The sequence below is a fragment of the Colletotrichum paranaense genome (genome assembly GCF_030867605.1).
Source record: "Colletotrichum paranaense strain IMI 384185 chromosome Unknown Scaffold_9.1, whole genome shotgun sequence".
In the NCBI taxonomy this organism is placed as follows: Eukaryota; Fungi; Ascomycota; class Sordariomycetes; order Glomerellales; family Glomerellaceae; genus Colletotrichum; species Colletotrichum paranaense.
Window position 1 is genome coordinate 2,511,785 of NW_026848967.1, and position 24,455 is coordinate 2,536,239.

General features: G+C 53.9%; 10 protein-coding genes across 10 annotated transcripts; 6 read left to right on the plus strand and 4 right to left on the minus strand.

Moving 5' to 3' along the window:
* Positions 1-1,964: 1,964 nt before the first annotated feature.
* On the plus strand, positions 1,965-2,931 carry CPAR01_11633 (uncharacterized protein; the record flags this gene model as incomplete). Its single annotated transcript, XM_060495892.1, has 3 exons — positions 1,965-2,215; positions 2,272-2,640; positions 2,694-2,931. The coding sequence occupies 3 exons, from the start codon at positions 1,965-1,967 to the stop codon at positions 2,929-2,931; spliced, it is 858 nt and encodes a 285-aa protein (XP_060346240.1).
* Positions 2,932-3,318: 387 nt separating this feature from the next.
* On the minus strand, positions 3,319-5,199 carry CPAR01_11634 (sugar porter family MFS transporter; the record flags this gene model as incomplete). Its single annotated transcript, XM_060495893.1, has 5 exons — positions 3,319-4,310; positions 4,370-4,458; positions 4,520-4,538; positions 4,595-4,961; positions 5,014-5,199. 5 exons carry the CDS (start codon positions 5,197-5,199, stop codon positions 3,319-3,321), a joined length of 1,653 nt encoding a protein of 550 aa, XP_060346241.1.
* Positions 5,200-6,107: 908 nt separating this feature from the next.
* Positions 6,108-7,909, plus strand: CPAR01_11635 (ZnF3; the record flags this gene model as incomplete). Its single annotated transcript, XM_060495894.1, has 2 exons — positions 6,108-6,526; positions 6,607-7,909. Coding segments are annotated over 2 exons (1,722 nt in total), but the record flags the coding sequence as incomplete, so codon positions are not given.
* Positions 7,910-8,571: 662 nt separating this feature from the next.
* CPAR01_11636 (melibiase) lies at positions 8,572-10,265 on the plus strand (the record flags this gene model as incomplete). Its single annotated transcript, XM_060495895.1, has 4 exons — positions 8,572-8,670; positions 8,723-8,999; positions 9,064-9,275; positions 9,333-10,265. 4 exons carry the CDS (start codon positions 8,572-8,574, stop codon positions 10,263-10,265), a joined length of 1,521 nt encoding a protein of 506 aa, XP_060346243.1.
* Positions 10,266-10,690: 425 nt separating this feature from the next.
* CPAR01_11637 (uncharacterized protein) lies at positions 10,691-11,134 on the plus strand (the record flags this gene model as incomplete). The annotated part of the gene is made up of 1 exon (XM_060495896.1): positions 10,691-11,134. One exon carries the CDS (start codon positions 10,691-10,693, stop codon positions 11,132-11,134), a length of 444 nt encoding a protein of 147 aa, XP_060346244.1.
* A 4,014-nt stretch (positions 11,135-15,148) lies between these two features.
* CPAR01_11638 (uncharacterized protein) lies at positions 15,149-15,544 on the minus strand (the record flags this gene model as incomplete). The annotated part of the gene is made up of 1 exon (XM_060495897.1): positions 15,149-15,544. The coding sequence occupies one exon, from the start codon at positions 15,542-15,544 to the stop codon at positions 15,149-15,151; it is 396 nt and encodes a 131-aa protein (XP_060346245.1).
* A 620-nt stretch (positions 15,545-16,164) lies between these two features.
* On the plus strand, positions 16,165-16,519 carry CPAR01_11639 (uncharacterized protein; the record flags this gene model as incomplete). Its single annotated transcript, XM_060495898.1, has 3 exons — positions 16,165-16,304; positions 16,353-16,416; positions 16,496-16,519. Coding segments are annotated over 3 exons (228 nt in total), but the record flags the coding sequence as incomplete, so codon positions are not given.
* A 347-nt stretch (positions 16,520-16,866) lies between these two features.
* CPAR01_11640 (uncharacterized protein) lies at positions 16,867-17,346 on the minus strand (the record flags this gene model as incomplete). The annotated part of the gene is made up of 1 exon (XM_060495899.1): positions 16,867-17,346. The coding sequence occupies one exon, from the start codon at positions 17,344-17,346 to the stop codon at positions 16,867-16,869; it is 480 nt and encodes a 159-aa protein (XP_060346247.1).
* Positions 17,347-18,155: 809 nt separating this feature from the next.
* CPAR01_11641 (uncharacterized protein) lies at positions 18,156-18,428 on the minus strand (the record flags this gene model as incomplete). The annotated part of the gene is made up of 1 exon (XM_060495900.1): positions 18,156-18,428. The coding sequence occupies one exon, from the start codon at positions 18,426-18,428 to the stop codon at positions 18,156-18,158; it is 273 nt and encodes a 90-aa protein (XP_060346248.1).
* A 1,410-nt stretch (positions 18,429-19,838) lies between these two features.
* Positions 19,839-20,507, plus strand: CPAR01_11642 (uncharacterized protein; the record flags this gene model as incomplete). The annotated part of the gene is made up of 3 exons (XM_060495901.1): positions 19,839-19,894; positions 19,965-20,178; positions 20,226-20,507. The coding sequence occupies 3 exons, from the start codon at positions 19,839-19,841 to the stop codon at positions 20,505-20,507; spliced, it is 552 nt and encodes a 183-aa protein (XP_060346249.1).
* Positions 20,508-24,455: the final 3,948 nt, after the last annotated feature.

The window sequence follows — 24,455 nt, forward strand, 5'->3', positions numbered from 1 at the left end:
ACAGACGCGTCTCAGAAGGTGCTCGGGAACACCAAAGCTCGAAAGCTTAACCGCCAAGCTATAGATGCTGTCGACTGTTTGCGTTTTTGAGCGCAAGGCAGACGGAGATTGTTGCGGTCTGAAGAAATTGCCGGGTAGTCAATAGGGAAGAGAAATTGAGGAGTTTGACCACACGAAGGCGTGTTCAAGGTTCCCTGGTGAAGTCAGATGTTGTTTGTGAACCGCGACCGCCCCGAAGAATAAGACCCCAGCCAGCAAAGACGCCAACAGCTTAGCGTGAGCGGCCCAGATCGCTAACCTCGCCTTAGTGAGATCACCGAGATCCACTACTGGGCGATAAAGATAAGGATAGTGTTATCGATAAGAGTCTCCATCGGATAAGGAACCTGGGCACTTGGGCATTGTGCACTTCCCTCAACCCACGCACTCAATGACACTTACTCTCTTTCAGGTATTATTTACCAAGCTTCAATGAGCTTGCTAGTATCTGTCCAAATCGCTATCTATGTCTGAGATTGACAGAAAAAGGAGACGTTGGGGCGAGAGGGGAAAGCAGTATAGCAGGCTGCGACGCACCAAACCTCAAGCTTAAGGTACCCAGAGCGAGTCAAAAACGCTGAGTTGCAGACCAACATCGCCATCAATTGTAGGTGCTATCGCTCTTACCTTACTTTTCCATCCCGAAGCCAAATCAGAGAAAGGGTAACGCCTCTGCTCTACAACGCTTGGTTCGACGGCTGAACGTGGTCGATATTGACATGAGTCCATGCCCTTGCCCAAGCGCCGGGGTGTCAACACATTTGTCACCTGTCTACCGTCACTGCTGGAAACCTTGTTGACTCTCAGTCCTCTTTTACCGCTCAAATCTGGCGATGCTCTCATGAGGCTCGACGAGCACTTTGATCTAGGCCAAAGACATTTTTCAGAGATTACAGTGTTTACGGAAGCCAGGCTCCCGATAATATTGCATCGATGGCTGTCCATCCATGGGAAGTCTCTCTCATACGGGACCACCTCCACGGCAATCGCTAGACGACGATGAGCTTCACTAGCTATGCTATCTGCGGATCATCCATCAACCCATCAGCCGTCTCGGCGTGGCATGATCGACATGGTATCCAGATTCACGTTCTTCTAGAAGCAAAAACTTGAGCGATGCGGGGAAATGACATCTCACCGGCAATGTGCTTAAGCCGTTGGATTGAGCGTCATGTAAATACATGAGACGAAGCCGGCAGCAGCATGGTACGCACTATCAACACACGCGCATTGTGAACAAGGTACACAGTCAATTACGCAAGGATCCCGCTCTCATCTCATATTGCCGACAGCTGCCGGCTTCATTCATCTGATATTTCCGCTCCGTGAATATCACGAGACGTTGAGGGAGATGCCAGCGTTGTATGTATCGTCATTGAGACGGCTCCGTTTGATCTCCATCACCCCGGCGCGCACCCTTGCGATAGTCCTGACAGGCGTCTTCACATCCACCCATTGAGCCTCAGCCAACTGCCACTCACGTCAACCTAACCTTAATACTAGAAACTCCGCCCGTGTCCTCCCCGATCACACCGGCCTGAGAGAGAAACCTTCCTCAGTCTGGACCTTCTTTTAGTTGCCGTGTCTTGTTTGAAATCAGAACGGGACCTGGATGAGGGCCTGACAGGCCTCAGCTCGCTTGATGTCGAATCCAAAGACACGACGAACACGTTCCAAACTCTTGGCACGAGCGCATGAATCGCCGGCGATCGGTGCATCTCATGGTCCATCCGGGCCGGAGACACTAGCCAGCAAGTAAGTGGTTGAATAACTTACCTAAAGGCTGTCCTCGTGCCGCTTTGAATTTTGCACGTCGCGATCTCATGGTGTTATTCTTAATTGCTCAATGTCAGCTCGTGTCTTTCCATTGTAAATCTATCGGTTCACTCTTTCGATCTAGGCTGGTCCAACGTCACTTCTCCATCATGCAGTACTACAAGTCGTTCACTCTTCTCTCGTTTGCCTCAGTGGCAGTGGCTCAGCAATGTACTCTGCAATTTGACGGCAGAGTTGCAACCGGAACCGAGGCAGAAGCGTTCGATGCTGAGAACAATCTCTTCAGTCCTCAGAATGTCTTTGGAGCTGGCTTGAGCTTCAGCAAAGTGTTGCAATTGCCTAATGAAGCCAGCTCGCCATTCGACGGCAACGACAACGTTCCTCTTGAAGTCACAATCAGGTTAGCTTCAGCCCCAGCGGATCATCATAGGTATGTTCAGCTAACGGCTATACTAGCGATCAGTCAATCTTCAACAAGCAGACAGCTTTCCGTCGCGCTGAGCTCATCCCATCATCCAACACGGGAACGGATGAGTCGACGACTGGCATCAAGACGTTGCATTTCAGTCTCTCGAAAGATGTCCAGCGTCCCCTTAATCTCTCGCACGAGTATCAGCTAGCTTTCCTGGAGAGTAATGATTTCAGCACAAATCAAGTTGTGCTCAAGACCGGCACCATCCTCGGCGGCGACGCAACGGTCGACCCAGATACACTGCAACTCTTTGGCAATGTCAACACCAAGCCGGCACCTACTGTCCTATTCAGCACTCCCTTCGCGGAGAACACCATTCATAACTTTGCTGTGACCATGGATTTCACCGCAAAGTGAGTCCTTTCTGAGCCTGAAGTGCGTTATAGGATACTAACACTTCGTTCAGCACGGTCCAGGTATTCTACTCGACCGATAACAACGACTTGGAGGCACAGGGGGAACCCCAGATCAACGATATCAAGGGTCAAGGTCAATACCACTTTGGTATTTTGAAGAAGCCCGTCGGAGGTCAGGGCGATATCACCAAGAATGGTTTTCAGCCGGACGGCATCGATGAGGGCATTGTCTACAGCGGCATCTTCCAGGAGGACAGCACCAACGGCTGCATCAGCCTGGCTCCTTAAGCTGTCTTCATTGAGCATGGCCAACTTTGTAGGGCCTTGGAGGACGCCTCAGACCCTACTATGATATATTTGAAGCTTTGCGGTGCAAAGATTTTGACAAAGTGCGCACATAGTGGTACAATGAATTGGTGCAACTATCCTGGGGTCCGTCTTACTATAACCTGGGATGGCACGTCAGTGGATAGCAGGAAGCTGACTATGACTTCTTACGAAGATGCTTTTACATCATGCATGAAAGTGGGCTACGATGAGAGATTTGATTTAGTAGAAATAATCGATTAGACTGGAGCATTGTTGATTAAGCCTCTTTACTGAACAATACTTGGAAGGATTTGCTCCTGCCCAAAAGACCTAAGTTCATTAAGCGTGATCAAAGTTCTCATTCGACTATGCCTCCTGATGGCTCACCGTAGCAGCCAGTTTCTCATGACGGTTGGCGACCTCTTCCAGCTGCGGGCGTAGAGAGTCAGCCGCCTCTTGCGAAAAGTGACGAGCGCCAACATGGTGCTCAAAGAGCAAGTCAATCTCCGAGTATGTAAGACCAAAGGGCTCCGGAAGACGGAAAAAGGTCCACGTAAGGAAAAGCACAGTGATGCCGGCCCAGAAGAAGCCGCCTCTGGCTCCCCAGTTCCAGTCATTCTTGCCCACAATCTTTGGCTGCAGCGCGTTGACGATGAAGCCTCCGCAATTGTAAAAGGCGCGAGAAAGGGCGACTGTCTTGACACGAAGCCGGGTAGATGGCATCTCCGCGACCAAGGTATAGCATGAGGGACCGACGCTGAGCTGGAAGGAGAAGAGCATCACGATGATGAGGGCTCCCACGGCCCATGACCGCGCTGGTAACCCAGCAGCGTCCTGCGGAATACCGATGCCACCGATGACGACAAGAATCACAAACATGGCCGATAGACCAGCCAGGTACAGAGTGCGACGGCCGATGTGAGTCATGATGTACCAGGCAATGATACAACCAATGAGGCCGATGCAGTTCTGGACCAAACTCATCGTGAACCCATTCTCAGAACTGAGGCCGGCGTTGATCATGAACTGCGTGCCGTAGCCCATGAACGGCACGCCGCAGAAAGACTGCGTCAGCCATACCATGCACGCAATTTCGGTGCGGCGAAGGTCGACACCGCGGAAGCAGTCCCAGTAGTGAGCGCCCGAACTGACCTCGATCTCAAACTGGTTCGTCACACGCATCATCTCGATGTGGGCGTCGAGGTCAAAGTCAATGTCACTCTTTGGAGAGGTAAGCTTGCGGACTGCTTCGCGCGCGTCCTCGAGGCGGTTTTGGCGGACAAGCCACCATGGACTTTCGGGGGCGAAGAGCGTGCCGATGATGATGGGTACGGGCCAGACCCATTGGATCGCAAATGCTGCGATGAGTTCGAGTCAATGATTTCTCATAACGGTAAGGTCAATTGGGTTGTCTTACGAATGCGGTATCCCCATTGATTGTCGATTTGCAAAAGCCCTCGAAGCATGCCACTGCTGATCAGCTGGCCGATGACCCAGCACATGTTTCTAGAGGTCTTTGTTAGCAATGCTGACAGACTCCTTGGGAAGAGGGTTCGATCAAACATACACCCAAGACGTCATGTATCCTGCCATTAAGGTTAATAAGTGAGTATAGCCAGATGTGCTCAGACAGACAACTAACCTCTGAGTGACATGGGGCAGATATCAGCCGCGTAGGTGACGGCGAGGGTTTGGAAGATACCCCAGGGGATGCCCTGAATCAAGGCTCCGGCCAAGAACATTGGGAGACCGTTGGCGAAGAAGGGGATGAACACGGCCCCGATCATGGCGACCATGGCGACAATCATGGTTTTCTTGTAGCCAATCCACTCGGTGATGATGCCATTGAGGATGAGACCAAGGATTGAGCCCGCCTGGGTGCCGTTGTTGATGATGGTTTGCCAGCGAGCCGAGACTAGAGGGTCGCCATTGGCATCGACTTGGTCGCCGTACCGCTTCATAAAAGCCGGAAAGGCGTAAAAATTACTCATGAGGTTGGTATCATAGCCCTTGAAGAAGTCAGTCGCGCTCTTGCTTTGAACTACTCCAAGATTCTCATACCTCCATGATAATGGCTAGAGAGATGATGAAGGAAAAGAGAATCGCTTTTGGCCAGAAGCGAAACGAGTCCCTCACGCTCATCTGGCGCTCGTTCTGCATGGCCGTGATGGCCTCACCAGGGTTGTTGTCATTATGGTGGCTGACGGTTGGCACCGCTTCGGCGCCCACAGTCTTTGTCTGAGCCATGCTGAAGACTCTTGCAAGAGAGCACCTGAAGCCTAGGCGACTACGAATGAGGTTATTCACGGAACCATCCACAACATGGGAACACAGGGTCGCATTTATAGAAAGTGAAGGCGGGGAAGCCGTTTGCAACCTACCATTACCACGGGACGACTTGAGGGACTTAGCGACTCTGAGAGTGCCAAACTCTGAAAGACCAATCCCAACATCAGATTAATCCGACCACTTTCACTTTAATGCCGAGGCATTGCGGAGAACCCCATGAAGATGAAGGGGACAACATTGGCAATCAGACGTTTCGAGTAACCAACGTGCCAACGTCGTACAACAAGTTCAAAGTCTGCTGTATCATATGAGGGTCCCATGGGGAATTCTCTGGGGTTGGGAGCAACGGGTCGGTCGAGACTTTTGGGGAAGCAAAGCGATGCGATCATTCGTCCAACGGCTTGTGGGTGTCACCGATCAGATGTCCAGGGCAAGGTTTGAGCGACTTTTCCGCACGTTTCCCGCCGCCTTTTCCCGATCCGTGGTAGACCGCCCGGCAGGGGAGGGGGTTCTTGAGTCTCTCGAGTCCCGGTCGAACCAACTCGGCCGGGTAACCACCGCGTGGTGGGATACAATCCTAGTCATCTTTGGAAGAAATCGGGATTCCTGACGGAGTATTGCGCTTCTTGTAGTTACTGCTTGCAATCGCCCCCTCTTCTTTGCTTCCTTTTCTTGCTGCGGACAAGACCACGACATATACGCAACCAAAGGGCGGTGTTCAGTCCGAGGGGATTCACAGCCCCGCTGGCATGCGGAAACCCTCGGCTTGTGCTGCGTGCCGGTAACATACTCGTCCCATTTTGGACCCTTCATGCCACTTTTATGCCGTCTTGTGATCTGACGAGAAATATCCTAGGGCCCGCAGGCGTAAGTGTCAAACTCGCGAGGGCCTCATTGACTGCGTTTACTGCGACGAGAGGGGCATCAAATGCGATCAAAGACCGCCCGAGGGGGGCTACTATGAGCAACGAGAGAATCAGCGTAAAGAACGCCTGGTAGAAGAGCGGAACCTATCCGTACATCAGCAAAGTAGTCACAACGCAGCAGCCGAAAGTGCATCGTCTGCATCTCAAAGTGGTGGCTGGTGCACCCATTGTGAGACCACTTCACATGCCGCCGCCGCACTGCCCAGTCTGCCGGTCCGGCTGGACCTCGTCAGACTCTACTTTGACTACATCCATGACCAGTTCCATTCCCTCTTCCATCGGCCGAGTTTCATTGAGGATGCACTCGGCGACCGAGTGCACCACAGCATCCTTTTTGGTATCTGCGCGCTATCTGCGAGGTGCGTCTTTTCGTGTGCTGCCAGGCAGGACAAGTGGATCCGATGAGATGGAATAAACCACAACTCTAATGATACCGTAGATTCTCAACCGACCCGGAGTTTGCAGATGTTGACCCTCGAGACAGAAGCCATGCTTACATACGGGCTGCCGAGGCACTGCTAAACCTACGTGATGTATCTCTCCCAACGATACAACTCTGCGTGTTGATAGGGGCAGCATTGACTGCCAATGGCGATGGAGAATCGGAAAACATCTACTACGGCGTCGCATGCCGCATGGCGCAGCTGCTGGACCTACCAGGAAGACCGGCTACCAGTCTCTTGGAACGAGAGATCAACATACGGGGTATGATTGAGCCTCCATTTCCCATTGTTTACCCGTTGGCCACGTTCATCTGTCACTGTGTTATGCAAGGCACGAACTCAAAGCTGACAGGTCGATTCCCAGTCTGGTGGTCGCTCTGCATGATCGACGTGTGGTCCTCCACTGCGGTGAAGTTACCCAAGCTGCTCCCGGCGAGATCCGATATCCCCTTGCCTATGGACGATCTACCGTTTCTCTCGTTGAGCCGCAGCGGATCCGGAGTAACGGGTACGGCATCAGCCGCTCAAAGCTCTCAACTCCTCTCGCAGATGGTGAGACTCAACAGGATCCTGTTGGATGTCAACGACTTTAACCAGCGTTGCGTTGCGGATAATCCTACCTGGGATGTCCTCGAGGAGGGCGTTGAGTCTCTAAGCATAAGAATGGAAGACTGGCTCGCCGCACTCCCGGCGAATATGCGTGATACCCCGGAAAACTTTGCCTGGTTTGCGGCCCGGGGCCAGGGCCGGACATTTGCGGCCGTTTACCTAGGCTACTACCACTTTGGCCAGCTCTTGTATTACCAGTTTCTCTATGGCGCGGCGACGACGACAGCCATCAACCCCACTGCCTCAGCCTCTGTCGCAAGGAGGGACTCGTACGCGAAGCGCTGCAAGGAACACGCGGCTCGGTTATGTGACATGGTCTACCGCGCCCAGACAACAGCCGGGTCGGACGTGCGGTACACGATGACGGCGCATGTACTCGTCATTGCGTCGACGGTACAGATTCACACACTCTTGTTCAGTGGGGATGAGGCGGATATCAGTGTGGCTCGGAGGCGCCTGGAGAGAAATTTCGAGTTGCTGATGCAGCTACGGTGTTACTGGCCTACTACTGACCGGGCCATCAGCCGTCTAAGAGCATTCCATCAGACGGCACGTACGAGCATCGACACGAGTTTCGTTCTGGACCGTTGGATGTTGAGGTTCCTGGTTGAGTTCGCGGAGCCAATGGAAGAAAAGGAACGCGGAGACGGGGAGGCGATGGAGTCATTGTGGATGGACGGGCCCCGGTGAGGGGAGCCGGACCTGTGTAGCGTAGCTGGGGAACCGCTTCCGGACTCTTGGCCCGGTGATGGAGACAATTATGTCAGTGCAGTGGACTTGAATAGTATGTTTGCTGCAACATGTGACAGGCAAAGCAACTCGCGAAGCGGCTCATCTTCGTGACAGGGGTAAGTCGCGATGTTCTGACTCCGAGAAATACACCGTTCAACCAACACATCTTCTGCCCAGTAGCGGGGTACGTCTTGGCCTCCGTTGATGTCTCCTCTCCGGCCGGTGATTTTCGTCCCATCGGCGTCCAGGCCGGTTGGCTGACGGGTGCGCCTGCATGACTCGGGAGGGTCGTTGCTGCAACACTGCGGAGAAGAGGCGGGAAACTCGACGACTTTTCCGCCCCTTGTTCGTCTTGGCTTGACCTCACCGTCTGATGTCGACCCCTCTAAGCCCCTCACTTTGGTAGCGGGAACGGGCATCATGTAAGTCGGAGAGCGACGCATGAGAACGAACGTGCGATGGCCACGGAGCCGGGGTTGAATGGATCTACGATGCCACTTTTCTCCATGCTATGATCTGTATAAGAAGGTGCCGACATTGAGTTCTCGTCGCCCCTATCAAAGTCTTGAGAGTGAGGTAGAGACTGTTTTCGGTTCTGCCGTCCGAACTTTGAATACAAGATGTCATATAAATCGCTCAGTCTTGCGGCCGCGATCGCAACCGCTGGACGGGTTGCCGCTCTCAGCAATGGACTGGCCGATACACCTCCGATGGGCTGGGTAAGTTACAAGAACCTGCTCGGAAGTATTGACTCCAACTTACAATCATCAGAACAACTGGAATGCCTTCGCATGCGACGTCTCCGAAGACCTCCTCCTGGGCACATCAGAGCGTGTCGTCAGCCTGGGCCTCCGTGATCTGGGCTACAATCACGTAGTACTGGATGACTGCTGGCAAGATGAGAATGGTCGCGATGACAGGGGAAAGCTCCAGCCAAATCTCGTAAAGTTTCCTAACGGACTGAAATACGTTTCGGACCATCTTCACAGCCAGGGACTCAAATATGGCATGTACTCGAGTGCTGGCGAGATGACTTGTGCCAGATTTGGTGAGTATCTCATTTTCGCTTCTATCACGATGGTGCTATGATGAACAATACTGACGCAAGGCAGCGGGCTCTCTCGATCATGAACACGACGATGCTCAGAGCTTCGCGTCATGGGGCGTCGACTTTCTCAAATACGACAATTGCTACCATATGGGCCGCATGGGAACACCGCAAATCTCCTTCAACAGGTTCAAAGTCATGGCTGATGCCCTCAACGCAACGGGCCGCCCCATCGCCCTAAGTCTCTGCAACTGGGGCGAAGACTACGTTCACACAGTTCGCTACTATCTCATATTCATGACTTCTGTATTTGTTTTACTAACACTCTAGCAGTGGGGAATGTCCATCTCAAACGCATGGCGCATGTCAGGCGACATCTACGACGCCTTCACCCGTCCCGACGACCTCTGCAGTTGCAACCAGGCCTCGGACCCCTTCTGCATCGCGCCAGGAACCCACTGCTCCGTCCTCTTCATCATTAACCGCGTCGCCACCTTCGCCGACCGCGGCATCCCCGGCGGCTGGAACGACCTCGACATGCTCGAGGTCGGCCAGGGCGGCATGACGGACGAGGAGTACAAGGCGCATTTCGCCCTCTGGGCCGCCCTCAAGTCGCCGCTGATGCTCGGCAACGATCTGCGGGATATGCCCGCCGAGGCACTAAGTATTATCAACAACCCGGCCATCATCGCCATCAGTCAGGATCCTCACGGCCGCAGCGCGTTGAGGGTGAGGAGGGATGTTGGAGGGGATCTGGTTCCGGACGAGTTTGGCGTTGCTGAAGCACAGGTCTGGAGTGGGCGGTTGGAGAACGGAGACCAGGTCGTCATCTTGCTCAACGCCGCCGGCGCGGATATTGAAATGAAGTCCTCGCTCGCGGAGATCTTCGTGGCAGATGGGCCTGGTGGCTCGGCGCCGCAGGTCAAGTCTAAATGGGCTGTTCACGATCTCTGGGCCGATAGGATGCCTACGGAGACGGCAGAGTCGTTATTCGCAGCCGAGAGCCACGACGCGCGGGCCAAGATTCTACGGGATGCCGAATGGTATAATGCTACCGAGACGCCTTATGCCCTCGGTCTGGAGAAGGAGGACCCGAGGCTGTTTGGCCAAAAGATTGGCGAAGTCGAGGCCAGAGGTGTGTTGAAGGCTTCGGTGCCCACCCATGCGGCCAAGGTATTCCGTTTACGGAGAATCGCGCAACCTGGAGATGGCTTCAAGGCTAAGAGTCATGACCGTACGCAAAGAGCTGTGAAGGACGAACTTTGAAGTGACTTGGAACCTTCAACGTGGAAGCTGAGGAAAACTTGGATGATTGGAAACGGCAGCGATCGCTCTATTATGATCATCGAGGTGGAAATGGATCAAGATGTGAGATGAACATCAATCCTGTGAAATATAATTGCGTTTATAGAGGGATAAGAGTATTTCAAACGAGAAGAGGAAATTAGAAAGCGGATTCTGATAAACCTAGAAGGTCATTTAACGTCATCTTTACTCCTTAAAACTCCCTGGCAGGTGACATCGTCGAATCTCAAAAGCCAACATATCTTTCAGTAATGAGTGAAATCAAGTAAAGAATCTATGAACTACTTGGAATTTCACTTCAAGGTCAGGAGAAAATTGCAAATAGGGGCCACGAGGTGATTGTTCCCTCGACGAAGTAAGTAAGCAACGTCTTCTTCTACTACGCGATGCAAGGCAACACCAAATCCCTTTGGATATTCACGGCGATTTCAACATCAAGCCTAGCTCTTCCCTTATCAGGCGACAATGACCTCAAAAATCAACAGACACCAACCAAGAGAAACGTCCACAGAGATTGCCTTGATTCAACTTCCGCCACAGACGCAGTCGTATCGGGCTCGGACCGGCACATACGGACTCACCCAAGCCTCCAGGCGTCGCCGCTGCGAGACAACATCTACGACATACTCCAGGAGCCCAAAGCTAAAGCCCAACAAACAACATCCTTTCCAAGACAACCTGACTATCCAGCAGAGACCACAGAAGCCCCGCGTAGGGAGCCAAGATCACTCCGATCATGTCCGGGGCCTCTGTTGAAACCCTCTTCACCTGACTCTGAGCTACGCTTTCCAAACCCACCTGTAACCCTGCGACCCGATTCACCGTGGTGAACAATTCCATTATCAAGAAAGGCAAGGCAAGAACAGGCGAAGTGCGCGTCGATATGATCCGGGGTGCAATGGACATGGTACTCTACGGAGACTCCAAGGAAGCTATTCCCTCTCTCGCTTTCTTTCTTGCGTCTTCCTTGGACCCAATTTGACGGAACAGCCTACATATATTGTGGGACGAGCGTGATCCGAGCCCCTGATCCGCCCAGAATCAGGACTCGCCTATTCAAGCATGTCGTGTCTCGATCCCGAAGCGCCCCCGGACGAAAGTCGTCACGTCGTCCCTCCTCCAGGGGCCTCCAGAGAAAGAGGAGAGAGCTCCGTTGTCAGAGGATGAAAGGTCGGCCGAGGTGAGCGGTAAATCCCCCCCTCTCCCCGGGTTTGTCGATGTTCATCCCTCGACTACCCGCCCAGTCAGCCCTGGCGATTTCGATCGATTGGAAACCGCGGAGGTGATGGAGCCGGATCGGCATCCTGATATGGGAACATCATAGCCATGAAACGTTCCATGGAAAGATCTCACAGTAAAGTGCCGTCACTGGAGACGAAAAAGTCATGGGCTGTTGCTAGGTTTCCTGGAAAGAATACTTCCATAGATTTTCAATCTAGAGCCATGTCGCGCTCGAGGGGGGTACATGTCGTTGAGCCACGATACGGACGAGCTGCAGTCGATGTCCCTGATCAAGTGTCACCCGCAAAAGTGCCTGGCCGTTCAGTCGACAGCTGAAGTAACGAGTCAGCCCCTCCTTCCAAGAAAAGCCACAACCCTGAGGAGAATTTGTCAACAGGTCTTGCAGATGTGAGGAGCGTCTGATCTGCTGAGAAGACAAGCAAACTAAAGAGGCTGCAAGATGTGGCCCGAGGCGTTGCAGTAACATAAGGTAGCTGCTTTCTTCACACCCCACGCCCCCCCTTGGGCTCCCCACTGAGCTTCGCAAATACCACGCCTCGAGTTGGTCTATGACCAAATCCCTGCTCTGTGAAAGGTCACAGTTCTCGGGTACATCCGTACATGAGGAGAAGGAGGGAGGGAGGGACAAGGAGCGAGAGAAAAGAAACCAGGAGTGGGATCGCCGCGAGGGCACAGCAGAACGCCTCACTCCCTCGGGGCTTAGGTGGTCATAAGAGGTTGGACCAATAGAGGACCTTTACGAGCGAGACTGACTCTGATCGAGACCTGCAGGGTGTTGGTGACATGCCTGGCCGAGAGATTGGTGGTAGAGCCCAGAGGGCTGTTGTGAGAGCCACGGTGACCCATGCTATACTTTTTCGACCACCAAAGAGCCGATTGCGCTACAGAGGACAGTGATACCTCGTATGACTTAGCAGGCAGGGAAAGGCGCGATGGTGAGGTACGAAGGTCGTGCGGTTTGGGATTGAGTGGCATGCCTTGCAGCAATGTCGTCAGACTCGTATCTTCCCTGGAGAACATCGCCCAAGCCGTCGTGCTGGGACCGAACCGTTGTGCAGAGTCTCCATCCAGGTCACGCAGCCAAAAGGAAGCCAGAAAAAGCATGTAATACTGTGCAGTATATTTAGGTTACCCGGACTCAGTCTGTTCGAAGGACGCGTCAAATTAGGAAGCGCCTATCGCGTACTCCGTAGATCCCGTTGTTCGTTTGGTGTCATCCAGCCCCCACCCAGCAGGGAGGCAGTGGGAGGGCTACCGAGCGCGGTTTGCGCCTCAGCTAGGCATGCCACCTTGGATCTAAGAAAGAGTAGACGTGTGTGTTGAGTTGGTGTCCGACTTTGTATTCCCCGCCCTCGGATGTCGCGCCGAGCAGCTGGGGCGGCAGACTGGCTCAAGGGGACCCGTACCACGGATCTTGGGTAGATATTCCTGGTCTCGATTCTCCAGTCTATATTGAGGAGCGGCAACCATCTGTTCCGTCATCGGAAGTGAACCATCAGCCAGACACGGCCGCAAGGTCAGGTTGGCAATCGATGAAGGTGGAGTATGCGTGAAGCGCGGCAAGCAAGGACCGCATGTTCAAGCTCTTTGCATCATCTGATGAACATACTTGCTCGAGATGATGCAGCTTCCCACCGCTCTCTGCCATAAACCTGTGTCGGTGTACGGGAACATGCAGATGCCACCAGGGGCGGCTTAGGTGGAACTCGTCTCCTGCGCGTTGTGCCTATTCCTGATGATGCTCTATGTACTGGCAGGCTCGCCGTCTTGGCTCGCCCCTCCCCAAAGTAACGGTGAGTTGGGAGATTTTCTCCCCCCTGCACCCTAGCTTTTACAGTTCTGGGCCGATCGGATGGAGTCGTCCCCAAGAGCCAAGGCAAGGTAATGCTTGTCGTCGATCTCTACTGTGTCGTCGTCGCTGGTCACCCGTTCCCGAGGGACTATTGACTAGGTTGGTCGTTCGTCTAGGTAGTCTCGAGCGACGACCATCCCAGAGCAATTTGCCCGCTTCTCCCGCGTGATTGTAAGCTCGACTAGGCCTGGAATTTGAAGCACTCTGGATCATTGGAGGTCGACCCATTCTGGGCACGACGGAAACGCGAAACGTAGCCCTCGAGGGGCTAGTCCTGGCGATCATTACTCCTCCCACGTGGTCGCAAATCAAACAAAAACCGGTGAGGCTAATGAGCTATCAACGCGGGACCAATAGCACCAGGCACGCCGTGCGTGGATGGCAGAAAGTGTGCGGTAGAGGAAGACCCAGTCGAGATTGTGAGCGGCAACTTCACGGGTAAGCCAAGCCAAGCCATTGGGTTTCGTGAACCCCCATATTCACATGAGAGTGAGACTGAAGAGTCGAGGGGAAGAAGCGACCGGGATCCTGAAAGATCTGGAAGCACGGCAGGCTAGTGCTATGTCGCTCAAGATATCGCAATCAACTGTGTCCGTACCTTGGCCCACTGCGTCCACAGTCCAACGCAATGAGCCATGCCGTGTTGGCGCTGCGGCTGCGTAAACCACGGGCTTGATGATGTCCCGTCGCTAGAGGCACTACTTACCGAACAGGGAGGCCCAGAGTTTGACAATGACACTTTCGTAGATGAGCTAGCTATCCGGTTAGCCTGTTAGCATCGTCTTGGGCCACATAAATGGCGACAGAATAGGTCGATAGACTCGCAAAACAACCCGAATGCTGGTCATCCCCACGCTGAATTAGCTCCTCACGACACGTCTAGTCCAGTAACGCCCAACGCCACGAAACGCCTTCGTTTCTTATTCCAACAACTCTCCACTTTCTCATATTATCTTGGAAAGTTCTTCTTGGCCGACTGACATGACACGAACGGGGAGTCGGGGGCGACTCCAGCATTGCCAGCATGGTCATCCCGAATAAAAGAAAATTTGGTCGTGTCACCAGACCAGGTCTAAACGAGAGTGAGGTACGGTAGTCACGGTACTCCGTATAGAGTACGGAAACGCAACGCAACGCAACACATCTTTGCGAGCATCTACACAGAAGATGTTCCTCTTGTGTTCCTTTCTTTTTGCTGATTGGTTGCACACGCCTTGCTGCAGGATCGTGGAAAAACAAACCGAGATGAGGTATGCTGATGGCAACCCGCAGAGCTTCCAGAGACTTGAACGGTGCGACCAGGTCATTTGCGTGCCATACTGTTGTGCTACGATCCTGGCGCCCGCTCAAAGTCGTCTGGAATCACGGGTTCTACCACGAGCTCTAGAATCGCGTCGAGAAGATGATGCTGCCGTTACCGATTAGAGCCAGAATACAGGGATGATCTCGTCCGGTACGACAGGCGACAAGTCAAGTGCTCAGTCCAAATGCTGCCGGGGATTTGTCGCGCGTCGTGATTGGAATTGCTGTATCAACGAAGTTTATGTGAGATGGCGCTGCCCAGAGAAAGCAGTGCTATGCTGCGGCGTCAAGTGAGTCGAGGACTTGAAGATACATAGGATACTTTGCCCAACAATCGATTGCGCACGCAATCTGATATGCAAAACACAGCTGGCGAAGCGCCTGAATCTTGCAGTCATTGAGCGTAAAGTTGGTATTGATCTTTTGAGGTGTGCGCCCGGCATGTGCCTTATTCGACGGCAAGCAGGACGAAGTTCCCCTCAGATCCAGCAGTTAGGGGCGGGTAGTTGAGACAAGTCTTTCGAGCCTGGTGTCTTCGATCCACGAACCAGTATCCGAAGGACTGGTTCGTGGACAAATAAGTGCATTGGCTGAATTCGCATAACAAGGTCGCACAGGTAGTCCGGGGCACACGTCGTATAACGTCTTTTACCGAGTGCGCATGAGAGGTAATGATCAAGCTGTCATACTGTGGCGTAAAGGAAACGGTCCCATCGAGGTAAGTTGTATACTGCCTTTTTGAGGTCCGACGTCTTTCTGCTGTTGGGTACGTCGAGCCCAGATACCGATTATAACAGCCGTCTCTTGAATAATAAATTTGAAGGAGCAGGAAAATCAAGGCCATGGCTCACTTTCTCGCTTAGGGTTGCTCAACCTCTACATGCCGTCATGTGACAAACAAGGTCGCCATTGCATGAATTGGAGGTTTTCGTGAGGCTGCCCAGAGCGTTGGCAACAGCGCGAGGGAACCCAGAGACGTGGTTATGCCGAAGTGTGTGGCTGCTGTGCTGGTAACAAGGCCATACTTGGAGTAGATTAGCGAGAGTGAAGACACGGCAGCAGCCATTATCCGTATGCAAGCCGAGGACTGTACCAACATACCGAGCTGAAAGTAACCATGGATGAGCAAGGAAGGTTCTCTTTTGAGCCCCAGGGAGTTGTCCAAACGACGTGACTGTGGCACAAGGCCGCATGCTCGGCATACCAACCACGACTCTCTCCCAGCTCAGCTCGGAACACAGACCAATCATGGTGTCTCGAGCACGATCAACCACATTGCCGCCTCCCGCACCGGAGAATGGTGTTGCACAGCAGTTTGATGGTAGCAGGCGTTGAAGAAAGCGGTCGTATCAGACGAGGGTGTTGCGAGGGTGAGCGCAAGATCTGCTTCAAGGCCAATATGGAGGTGCATGATCTTATTAGGTGAGACCTTCTCTCTCTCTCTCTCGCGATCATCGCCTTCACCCCGCCGAGACGCTTTTGCGGCTAAACACGTCGTTCCAGAGCTCGATTGGTAACTTGGTAAGTTTACCATACCGGAATGTAGCGTATCCATGGTTATGCATGCAGCAGCAAGGCACTTTGCTATGCGAATCAAGGAGTAGGTACAGAATTTCTGGGAAAACGGATTAGGTAACTCCCAATGCCTATAGCCCCGTCTCAACAAACAGGGCGTTCAGTGCTGCAACGCGCTCCCGCACATTGGCCTGTGGTCGGGTAGGCGGTCGACAGCAACAGGGTCGCAATCCATTCTCTTGAACCTGTTCGGCATCGTTGTTGGTGAACGCTATCTCAGATGACGCGACCCAAGACATGGTAAGGAATGGCCCATGGGTAGCATGTTTGAGGGGCTCAGCTGCCAGGTTCGGGGGAGCGCTAATTCGCGTTTAGGCTTTCAAGCAACGGCTCTGTCCTGTTTGCCAAAGCCTAGAGAATGCCTCATCTAATTACCTCGAGTGCTCACGTAGCGTCGCCCCCGTTGCCGTGACCGTGGACTACGGACATCATCATGCGTACCATGGCCTTCAACTGATATGGTCGAGAATAGAAGGAACTATTCATCATGATGTCCTGGATCCACGGTCCTGGGCCTTCCGTTACGGCCACGAGGTGGGCCCGAGTAGAAATGTCTCGCATCACGCAAATCAGGATGTCGAGTTTCCTACCTTAGTTCTCGGAAGCGAATCTGCAACATGCGGGCCTCGAGGCAGCAATGAAGGCAAGGTACCGATTGTCTGCCCCTTCCCACCCTGGCGGGATGACTTGCATATCAAAGACATGGCCGGGCGGATAGGACATGGTGACAAGGACGAAGCAGGTGGATTGCGTTAGGGAAGATTGTACCAGGGCACAAGTGGGCAAAGTTGCACCAAAGATGAAGTGGTAAAACGGTAACAAGCGAGAGACCGTCGGTGAGAGGGCAGGCAAGGTGGGCTTGTGTGCGTCGCGCGAGATTGGCTGGACTAAGGTAGAAGACCACGCTTTCCAGGGCCATGGTAAATGTCGTGGCGAGAGACAAGCCAGGCGAGCCAAAGTCGGAGCCAAGGTGTGATGCCATGATTGGACACCTGCCACACCCGTAACCGCACCCGTAACCGCAACCGCAACCGCACCCGCAAGCGTATTGGCATCAGGCGGATGTGCCATGATGAACGGACAGTAGGCCGACCGGAGCATGAACGGCAGAGCCTGTGGCCTACGTCTCGTCCGCTTCCATCCAATGTTGCCAATGATGGTGTTGAGCCTGCTAGGCATGGCAAGTGGATGGCGCTATCTAAACGAGTAGAGGGAGGCGCCCGAGGTCGATGGTTACGGCCGTAGGCGAATGGTGCCGGCATTGTATTTGCCCTAGGAATAAGGCGGCCGACTGTGTTGGGCGAGATACGTACAAATAGCCCTTGGGGCAGGTCAATAAGCATAAGCAGAAGCAGACTCTGCCTACCTTAACTTACTGTGTAGAATACCTACCGGTAGACGAAGAAGACGGCGTGTTAGGTAGCGTTGTCGCATGGTGTGTATGGGTAAGTAGGGAGCACGCATGCGGCTTCGCGTTGTAGGATGGAGTGAGAGATGGCGAGCCAGGGAGGATTGGGAGGTGAAGAGAGCGACGAGAACAGCGTGATGGAGTCGAGATGATGACGATAACAACGGGCCTGGGAGGATCCGTCCATGGATGGCCCTGTACAGAGCAGTACCCGAGGGATTAGCTGGGCGCCTCGATGCGAGGTAGACTAACGAGGGGCATGTCGACCTCGTGGAGTACCCGTGGAGGACGCTCTAGACTCTAGAGGGAGTCGAGGCTCGTGGTGTTTTGGCGAATTCGGGATGAATGCTTTTTCCAGCAAGCAAAGTGCAAGTGTAGCCGAAGCGGAGGCGGATGAGCAGCAAGTCGGATGTGGAAGAGGATCGAAACGGCGGCCTGCAGAGAAGGGCTCGTTGGCTCGTTGGCTCCCACACTAGCGAGGCACGCTCCCTAGCAGGCGAGGGAGAATGCAGGTTGCGGCGCTGCAGCAGCAGAGGGAGATGAACAGAGAGGAGAGTGCCCAAGGTAAAGCTTGATGGTTGAAGCTTGTTGGTTGCTTGATGAGGCGACTGGAGGGCAAGCCACGAAAGGATGGCGAGAAGTGAGGAGGAAATGTCAGGGGGGACCCTACTCTCCGGGACCTGCAGGACGGGACTCGATGAAGGAATAAGAAAGTGTTAGCGGCAGAAGCGGGGGAAGAAATCATCAGATGTTGGACTTGTGGCGGTGATGATGCGTTGCTGCTCGTGGTGGTTATGGTGGTGGTGGACGATATTGGGTTGAGGGTGCCCGTGAGGGAGGAAGATGTCGTTTTCACAGAAGTAAGTAACCTAAGGCACATGGATGTAAAAGTGCGAGATCTTACTGGGCAGGTACCTTGACTTGGGATCCTCCTGCCCTTGAGAGAAGTATCTAAGGTACCTTGGCTGTTTAGACACATTGCCTTTTCCTTCCATGGCGTTGAAAGGTGAAGAGATTCGAGGAAGGAAGGGAGTGAGGCAGGGAGGAAAGACCAGGAAGCCGTCGTATGGCGTGCCTGCCCGCGCTTCCATGGATGACTACCTACCTACCTTATCCGCGCAATGTACATACATCGATACGTCTTGGATCACTACTACCTTAGGTACCTTGGGTAGGTAGGGATTCGCTGAGTGCCTTCCTTACCGGCCTTGAGCAGGTACGGGTAGGTAAGGTACTGTTCTCACCTTTTGTTCCTTACTTTAGCCCAAGGTGAGGCAGAGAGCAGTCCGTTACCTAAGGTACGTAGTGGACGAGGCGAGTTACTACCGGCACAGGCAGCGCCGCCATGGCAGTCTAGGGCACTTGGTCGCTGAAACTCGCCTGATGTCTGCTGGAAATCCGCCGGGACCAGACTGACAGCGGCCCTTGCCTTGCGCTATCCACATCGGGGCTTTGGGGGCGGTGTTGGTGCGGCCGGGACTTTACCTACCTTAGGTAAGCCAGGTACCTTACTTAGGTTCCCTACCTTAGGTACATTACCTTAGGTAGGTTACTTATCTACTCCGTACCTACCCTAGGTAAGGTACTGTGTAGGTAAGGTATGTTTGATGGCTCAGTTCCTCTGAGATGGAAGGCGTGGAAGGCGTGAAAGGAAAGATCGGTGACAGGGTTCCTGCCTTACTGCTGGGAATGGAAGTGAGGGAGATACAGAGGTACTTAGAGGCTGAAGGGAAGGCCCGGCCTCTGACGCGACTTCCATGTGTAAGGCAGGTAAGGTAGGTAGGTACATCGAGTTTGTTCCTCAGGTCTCCTCAGGTCAGGGCAGGTCCATTCTTGGAAGAGGTCTGTCCTCCTCCTTCCCGCCCGCCGTCGCTCTCCTCCCGCGCGCACTAAGGTAGCGAGATGGACGATAAGGTAAGGTGGACGGGACACAACACAGACGGCATGGATGGTGGCTCATTCCATGGGACCATTTCCTCCTGCTCCTCCTCTTCCTCTTCCTCTTCCTCAATCCTCTCACCACTTTACTTACCACCATGGGAGACTGAGACTGAGACTGAGACTCCAACGCTCCGCTACCATCTACCTACCACGCCTACCACGCCTACCTCCCTCACGGTCCCCGCCATCACGGCCGTATGCGTCTCTAATTGTCATGCTTCTACCTTACCGAGTACCTACATCTGCCGCCGCCTTGTCTGCCACTACGCAGTAAGTAGGTAGCTACCTCGGCGCCCCCCTCCGCCCCCCTTCAATGTCGCCAACAACCTCACAGCAACAGCATTCGCGAGCCAGAGATTGGGTGCTTACCGCTCACCACCGCCGCACCGCCTGTCTGCGAGATCTGCAACAAGGGTTCTCCTTGTAATCCTCCTTTAGCCGTCGATCCAGTCTTCTCCAAACACCCGAGTCTTTCCAAAGGGGGCAATGGAATGATCCCACGAGGCTTTGAACCTGGTCTATCTGACCAAACGTACGCTATCAAGTACGCATACGTACGAATCATACGCCCCGATACCTAGCCTTGCAATTGCTAGCCCAGCTTCGCTCGCCCGTCATGCTGTCCATCAAACATGGCAACGGCATGACTCCTGGCCCCCTGAAGCCTGAAGGAACCCTCGCCTTGATGGTCCCGTCGCCTCCATCTTGCCAACTCGAGTTGGCCCTATCAGACTTTGACGGTCAGACGAGCCCTATCCGCCTCACTTGCGCTACTCTGCACACTACCGGTGTCAGTCGTCGCCTTACCGTCACGAATTACCATCTTAGTCGTCACCCTAGTCATGGCGACCAACCCAGGGGCGCCTCGAGCCAAGCTTTGTGAGGGGGTCATTGTAGCCACCTTCTTTGCCGCCTATCGTTCAATATCTCTTCAACTCAACTTGAAGAGAGTCGCCGACTGTGTCTTCTGCAGGAGCAACTCGCCAGATCAATTCCTGTAACACCCGCCGCTGGCCGCTAGATGCGTGCCTGTGCAGTGTTAGGTTGTGTGACTTGCCTCACGAATGCACACATCGCTCCCCGGACCTCAGGACTGGGACGTCCTCACTTTTGTGATGTTAGTTTTCAGTGCCAATGGCATGGATGGGGGCCGTGACTGCACCCAACACAGTATGGGCACATGGCTGCCCGCTCCACTTCCGGAACGGTGGCTCTCGAGATGTCGTCTGGCCGACTGTCGGGCTGGGAACACAAACCCCATGGACCTAAGTAAGCCAAGCAAGCACCAACGACAACCGAAAGAATTGCAACCAAGGCCAGGCACCTAATGCTTCGAGCCTGTAGACAGCGGCCGTGTGCCATTTTCTCGCGTCGCCTGCGAATGCAGCCATCTGCTCGTTCGTCGGTACTCGCTCTGAGCTCGTACTTTGCTACACCAACGTGTTCGAAAAGACATCGATTTGTATCTTTGCCATGTTGGACCGAGTCTAGCGAGGACGCCGCGGCGGGAAGCCACCAACCTTTCCAAAACCACCCACGTTGAATATAAGACCGCAACCGTTCCCAGGCTATCGTCGACGTTGAGCCATCTCATCGCCTGCTCACTGCGAGCCAACCATTCGACACTAGTCACGGTCACTGGAATCTCTATTTGCTGGAGCCCAACCCGTCCTGATTTCATCACCAACTGGTATCCGTCGTCGTCATCGTCGACAACTCCCACACCCCCCTGCTGGCTGTCATCGACCCATCGCATTTCACTTTGCGGCATCGCCCGCCTTTCCCATCTCACCCCAAGCTACCGCCCGTCAATTGGAATTAGGTGCAGTCGTCTCAGACACGAGTCTCACGCTTGTTGACTCTCCGACAACCACTAGGAACGAACCAACAGCGGCAAGTCCACCAAGCCAGCCCACTAGGCACCTCGTGAAGAAGGCCCATCCAACGGGGAGGGGAATTGGGTTGTGAACAGTAAGTCTGTGCCTGACATGACAGCGAGACACGGGCGCTACGGAAAGAAGTTGAGTTGACGTGCGGAGGCGGGCAGATAGCCAGACACAGATCCGTCTATTCCCGTACAAGACGGCCGCCAATTCACAGGCCCACGCCGCCAGGCCACGCCAGGCCTTGCCAATTCTGTGCCGTGAGTCTTGAACTCTCTTTTCTGGACCCCTTCCACGTTCCCCCGGCTGAGCCAGCCATCTTTTGATTGCGCTGCTCTACCCAAGCAATAAAATGGCCGGTCATGGCGCCAACCCGTCCCGCTCTCCGGCGTCAAGGCTTACACGGGAGACTGCCATGGCTTTTCGAGTCCTGGGAAACACACACAGTGCTGGCTCGTAGTCCGAGACGGATCACAACAAGATGGGTGAGTTTGGGTTTCGATTCGCCCAGATTTGAACCTCATCAGCGTCGACCGACAGAGTGGCCTCGGCAGTACAGCTCACTAGATGATCTCCTCGGTGACAGCTCTGGTCGAAACCCCCAAACATTTCCCTCCACACGCACGCACACACGCACACACACATACTCACGCACTTGGGTCCTTGTGGAGGCATATCGACCAGGGCGTTCGTTCAGCTGCGCTGGGGGGCCCTGCTCGGGCAGAAATGACGGGGATTTGATCTCAGTCAACTGCCCGGGTCTGCAAAGCCGCCTAGCTTTATTGGACCATCCGACAGGCGTCGTCGCCTGGCTTGCTTCCCGCCGTCGATCATCCCGTCTCTAGCCTCTAGTGCAGCATTGCTGCCTCCTCCTGGCTGCAAGGGGGTGTAGTGCGGTAGTCAAGTAGTGTATGCGTAGGGAACATGGAGGGGAGCCCGAGTGTCAACACACCACTGAAGGCAGAGAAACCCCGGCTTGGCCCTGCAAACATGCTTGGCTGGGCTGCGATGGGCTGTAGTGGGAGAAGATCAAGAAGCCAAGGTTGAAGCAAGAGGTTGAGATGACAGCAACACGGCGCCGCCTCTACCTCTTTCGATGCCTTGTGCATCTGCGCATCGCCAACCAATTCTTGACATGATCAGTGTCGTCAAGTCTCCAGCACACGCTCCCCTCATTTTCAAACAACGACTTGACCCGACAGTCCTCTCTGTCACCGCTGAGGTTACAATCACGCTATTCTCCAGCGGGAGGATGAATCCACTGATCGCCCCCGGGGCCGAGTGCTTCACCTGCACTATTAGCAATTGGGCTGACCAATTAGTGGTGACAGGAAACATCGAGAAAGAAACGAGCAGGGCAGAGCAGCAAATGCCAGGGGCAGGGCAGGAAAGCTCCGAGATTCAACCCCCCCCCCTCCCCCGGTGAGGCACAGAAACTCCACGGCGTCTTCGTGACGCTTGCGTACAGGCAACAGGCAGAGGCAGACCTCAGCTCAGAGGAGAGGCAGTGCCGTAAGTGTACCTACCTACCCATACGGCAACAGAGAAGAGCGCAAGCCTTGCTTGAACCACCATCTTCACCAGCACCCTTGATTAGTTCTTGATTGTCTAATACAGACTACCGGTAGAGAGTATCACGCGTTATTGATCGACCCTCTGAGACCAAGGCGAAGGAAGAAATAAGCATATTCAGGGGGTGCAAAGCAATTCTGTCTGGGTTTCTTCACATTACCGAGTACCTCACCGTTTATCGCGACTTTTTTATTTTATTTTTTATTTTTTTTGACAGCACTCCCAGTCGGGACAATTTGCGCCCACTCCACAGCGGCATCAGAGATCGTCATTTGGCAGATGCGCCCCGGAAGCCCGAGCAGCCGAAGCGACACCGACGAGTATTTTGACCCCCAACGACCTTTTTTCGGTCGAGGCGAAGCAGTACCGTACCAGTAGTGTACCTGCTGTACGGATACGGATACCTAGGAGTATTATACCTTGCTGGGCTCAAGATCTCCATAGATCTCCGTCGGCTTTCATCTCGGCCGCGGACGACACCGGCCAAACCCAACGCTCCCAGGCCCTGCTGTTGGCTGTTGTACGCTCGACCGGCGCAGACATTGGCACATTGGATTTCAGCCTCCAGAAAGCACGCTGATCGTACGCTATCTACGGATATACTTAGCTAGAGGTGGGCAGGCCGCAGACCAGATACCTATCTCAAAGACGATCGTGAGAGACATCAGGTCTAAGCCGGTCCGGTCCCTGGATCTCACTCTGAGTTTTGAATCAGATGTAAGTCTCATCTCTCTATAGCCAGGTTTGCTGCATCCCTCCATGCGGATCTCCCGATCTCCTCCATATCCTTTTCCCACACCTGATCTTCCACCGGCTCCCGTGCCTTTCCTTGGTAGGTGTCCATGATGATGGTGCCATGTTAGCAAAATGTGCCCTCTTTCAGCTACGCTATCTGTGGCATGGGCTCACCAACCTTGCTTCATGCACTTCTGAGTTCTCGCACACACACACACACACTCTCTCTCTCACTGTACGGAGGACTGCCACTCTCATATCTTCTCCTCTCGTCTGGCCCCCCCTCATGTCCTCCCAAATGCCCCCCCCCCCCCGTTTTTAAAAGGCACGAGCACACAGGGTTTGTATTGGATGACGGGTTGGTTTAGCCTGGGGTATCCCTCGTGTACATTCGCACTTGTACATTGCCTGACAGGTCTTGTGCAAGGTCTCCGGTGGTTGAGGGGGTGCGGACGGACGCATGCAAGGGCTCAGCCGGTCGGTAGTATCCCAAGCCAGATCCAGTGACACTGGAGCGTGCCGCTTGTATCCCGATTGCACACACTATTACCGCACCCCTCCATGCCGTTAGATGAGCCCCGGTCCATCCTAACCCTGGCCACATGCCACAGTCGGTCTATAGCCATTCCTCTCGTTCATCC